Raw genomic sequence first — 4,127 nt, forward strand, 5'->3', positions numbered from 1 at the left:
ACTGTCCCCTGGGGCCACTTTGAGGACACTTGGGGAGGGGGAGCTGGGCTTCCAGTGAACGCTTGGACTTGTGGGTCTTGGCCAGCAGGGCTTGGGGATCCCTGCCGCCGCCTGGGGAGGTTTTGACAGCCTGCTACAGGCTCAGTCAGGGAGCAGGAGGCACGCTTCCTTACTGGAAGGTGCTGGAAGGCTTCCAGGAAGAGCCACCCCATGCAGGTGGGCATGCGAGAGTGCAGAGCTTGGAGCTAGCCCAGTGACGGCCATGTCAGGGAGGGGGTGACTGGGAGGGAGAGGTCGGAGGAAGGAGGGTCCCTGTGCAGGGCCCCCATTAGTAGGAGAGGGAGGGATGAAAGCAGGGAAGCGGGAGGAGCCCACAAAGAAATCAGGACATCGGCCAGCAGGTCAGCGTTATGTCCAGTCTCTGTTTTTCACTGCAGTATAGTTTGTCAACCTTCCTGCCTTCCTTTCTTTTCACAGCCTTCTCATTGCAGGGACAGGTGGGGATAAAGCTCACCACACTGCGGAAGATTGTCGGCATTCCTCACAAATGACTTTTTCTAATAAAGGGTTCCTCACACGTAGATGTCTGTTACTTCACCCTTCCCTCTCTTGCAGACAGTGCCCTTGACAGCTGGGGCATCAGGCACTGCCTTACCTTTCCGGGGAGGGGGATGAAAAAGATGGTAACTGGCAAGAAATGTCATATTGCTGAAAGTCCTGCTTGTTATTTGCTGTCTGCCTTATTAAAGCGTGTTAGCCTTGAAAATGGAGTTTGCAATGCAGTGTTTTGGGAAAGATGTGGCCAAAGGTTCATCTTTTCCCACCAACCACCTTTGGCTGTTTGGGTCAGGCTGCTCGCTTGGAGAGGTGGAGCGGGGTCTGAGAAGGACAGTCCCCTGGACGTGTGCAGGGTGACCACTTGAGACCAGCTGCGCGTTCTGATTGTCCTTCGTCCACTGTCCGCAGGCCTCCTCCGTGCTCACCTTGCTGCTGCTGCTGGAGAGAGGCATGTTCTCGTCACCTGCACCGCCCTCAGGTCTGCTAGAGGCGGTCTTCCAGTACATCGATCAGCACCAGGATGAGTTTGTACAGGTAGGAAGAGCCAGGCAGGGTGGCATGTCTCCTCCCCGTGTCTGGGCAAGGTGACGATTCGCTGGGAAGTGTGCATGTTTATATGTGCCAGAGGGTGGTGTGTTGGTTACCTAGTACCACTCTAGGAGCTCTGGTGGCGTAGTGCCTAAGGCACTTGACTGCTAACCAGAAGGCTGGTGGTTCAAACCCACCAGCCACTCCTTGGAAGGAAGGTTGGGCAATCTATTTCCGTAGAGGGTTCCCAAGGAGGGTTGTGAAGAGTTGGGGCCAACTCGATGGCACATACCAACAACAATACTGCTCTGACAGGAATATACCATAAATGGGGTGGCTTTAACAAACACGAGTTTATTCTTGTAATTTGGAGGTTTTAAGTCTGAGTTCCAAGTACCAGGCTCTAGGGGCTGGGTGAAAGCACCTCAGCCTTGGGCTTATGCTCTGCCTCCTGCTCCCGGGCCACTGAAGTGCTTTTCTTCACTCAGCTGTTGCTACTGAGGTTGACAAACCCATGGTCGACAAGTAACAAGGCACAGTCCCGATATTACCAAACCACATGGCAGGCCATTAATTCAAGTCCATTGAAAGTCTCAAGGTTGGCAGAGCATGGCAGACTGCTGAGCAATGACAAGGCTACATGCAGGGTTCAAGTGTGTCATAAGCTGGAGACCATGCCCAAAGCTGCTTATTATATATGTGAAGCTACTCAGCTGCTTGTGATAGATCCCACCATGGAGTTGACTGCCAGTCTCATCATGGGGAATAACTTCCACCAGCTGCCTAGCCACTCAATCAGGCCCAGCCAAGTTGACACACAACCTCAACTACCATAGGTGGCAAATTAATCCAACAAAAATTCAGGTGCCTCCCACGCTGGTGAAATTACTATGGGTCCAGTGGTGTGGGGCATGTCAAGATATTCCTACTAAAGTGAAGGATAAGTCATTGCATCTGGGCCCTCCCACAACTAAAAAGGAGGCACAATACCTCATGGCCTCTTTGGATTTTGGAGGCAACATATCCCTCATTGAGTGTGCTACTCTGGCCTATGTATCAAGTGACTAAAAAAGCTGCTAGTATTTAGTGGGGGCCCAGAAACAAGAGGCTCTGCAACAGGTTCGGGGTGCCGTGCAAGCCGCTCTGCCACTTGGGCCATGTGATCCAGTTGATCCCATGGTATTTAAGGTATAGGTGGCAGAGAGTGGTACTTTCTGGTGTCCTTAGCAGGCCCCTATAGGTGAATCACAGTGCAGACCCTTGGAAATTTGGAACAAAGCCCTGCCATCCTCTGCAGATAATTAATCTCCTTTTGAGAAATGGCTTTTGGCTTGTTACTGGGCCTGGGCATTAGTAGACACTGAACACCTAACCACAGGCCACCAAGTCACCATTCAACCTGAGCTTCCCATCATGCACTGGGTGTTGTCTGACCTACAGAGTCATAAAGTTGGACATGCCCAGCAGCCCTCCATCATTAAATGGAAGCGGTATATAAGAGATTAGGCTGTATTATTGCCTGCTGATCTTGGATTTGTCAGCCCCTCTAGCTACATGAGTCAGGAGAAGCCTCCAGCTTGATATCTGACCTACAGACCTAGAACTTGCAGCCTGTACAGTTGTGTGGGCCATTTCCTTGAGATAAATCTCTCTCTCTCTCTCTCTCATTATATGTTTATAAGCTTCCCTGGTTTTGTTTCTCTAGAAAACCCAAACTAAGACACACGGTGTCCCCCCACACCATCCTCACCTCTGTGACACTGCTATGGTCCCTGGCCTGCACTCTGAACACTCAGTTGACTTTGCATCCAGAGCACCTCATACTGGTTCTCATCACAGGGGTTCAATAAATGCTTATGGGATCAATCAGTCTATGTCAGCAATAGTACAAATCAAACATTTGCGTTTCCTACTAAAGATTCAGAGCTTTCTGTGCTGTCCGTAGTTCCTATGCAGGACCTTCACTTACTGCTTGACCATCTGGAAATACTAATGGGATAAAAACACCTCAGATTTTCAAAGCCTGATTGGCACATCCAGTGAAGACTGGAATGAGCAGGGGGAAGAGAAACAGTGAGCTGATTCTGGCTTTTTGGCCAAAACGTCTTTTTTCCCAACCTCCTCAAATGTCCTTAATCCATTGCATTTAGGGATAATCTCGGAAGGAAGGTTGGGCAATCTACTTCCGTACTGATACCGCCTCAGAAACCCAAGGAAGGGTTGCTATGAGTCAGATTCGACTCCACAGCAGTGCGTTTGGTTTGGTTTGCAAGCTACATCTGTTCTGTCGATTCTGGCTTTAGAAAATCTGCAGTATCAATAAAATTGACTATTTCTTCAGGAGCTCTGGTAGCATAGTGGCTAAGACACTTGCCTGCTAACCAGACGGCTGGCGGTTCAAACCCACCAGCCACTCCTCGGAAGGAAGGTTGGGCAATCCTACTTCCGTAGTGATACTGCCTCGGAAACCCAAGGAGGGGTCGCTATGAGTCGGGTTTGACTCGACGGCACATAACAACAACAACAACAACATTTCTTCAGGTTAGATGAATACCTATAAAAGATAAAGCTACTACCACCAGGATAGATCAAACTGAAAGAGATGAGGAGGTGGAATCCAAGGTCAGCCTTCCATAAAAGCCATTGTCCCAGGCCCAGCTTGGATACAGGTTTTGAAAGGTGGACAGCTAGTACCAGCAACTCGGTGTGCCCAGCAGTTACTAGGGCCTGCTGGGCACCAGGACCTTTGCTGTGTCTTATCTGCACATAGTTGCACTCGGCCCTTGCCCAGCTCTTGGGTTAGTGAACATGCCTCTCATTATGCAGATAGGGACGCGGAATCATCTGCTCAAATGCACACAACGGTGAGTAGGCAGAGCCAGGATTCAGGGTGACTCTATCCACCCGCCCAGCTCTGAGTTAAGCAAGCCCTGGGTTGCATCACTAACCGTTCCTTGGGGTGGGGGCCAACCGCAGAGGCTACATACCAGGAGGCACTGGGAGACCTGCAGCCTGGCTGAGACACTGAGGGGTGAATCAGA

At 50.6% G+C, this 4,127-nt stretch overlaps 1 protein-coding gene across 1 annotated transcript in view; it reads left to right on the forward strand.

The window, feature by feature from the left end:
• The first annotated feature begins 990 nt into the window (after positions 1-990).
• CNDP1 (carnosine dipeptidase 1) overlaps positions 991-4,127 on the forward strand; it is an 18,417-nt gene continuing 15,280 nt past the window's right edge. The window contains exon 1 of the mRNA XM_007952739.1: positions 991-1,092. Within this exon, the coding sequence (XP_007950930.1) occupies positions 1,009-1,092 (84 nt within the window). The 5' untranslated portion in view covers positions 991-1,008. The remainder of the gene's footprint in view (positions 1,093-4,127) is intronic.

This window comes from Orycteropus afer, unplaced genomic scaffold, assembly GCF_000298275.1.
Source record: "Orycteropus afer afer isolate SDZICR_OR568_19922 unplaced genomic scaffold, OryAfe1.0 scaffold00356, whole genome shotgun sequence".
Classification (NCBI taxonomy): Eukaryota; Metazoa; Chordata; class Mammalia; order Tubulidentata; family Orycteropodidae; genus Orycteropus; species Orycteropus afer.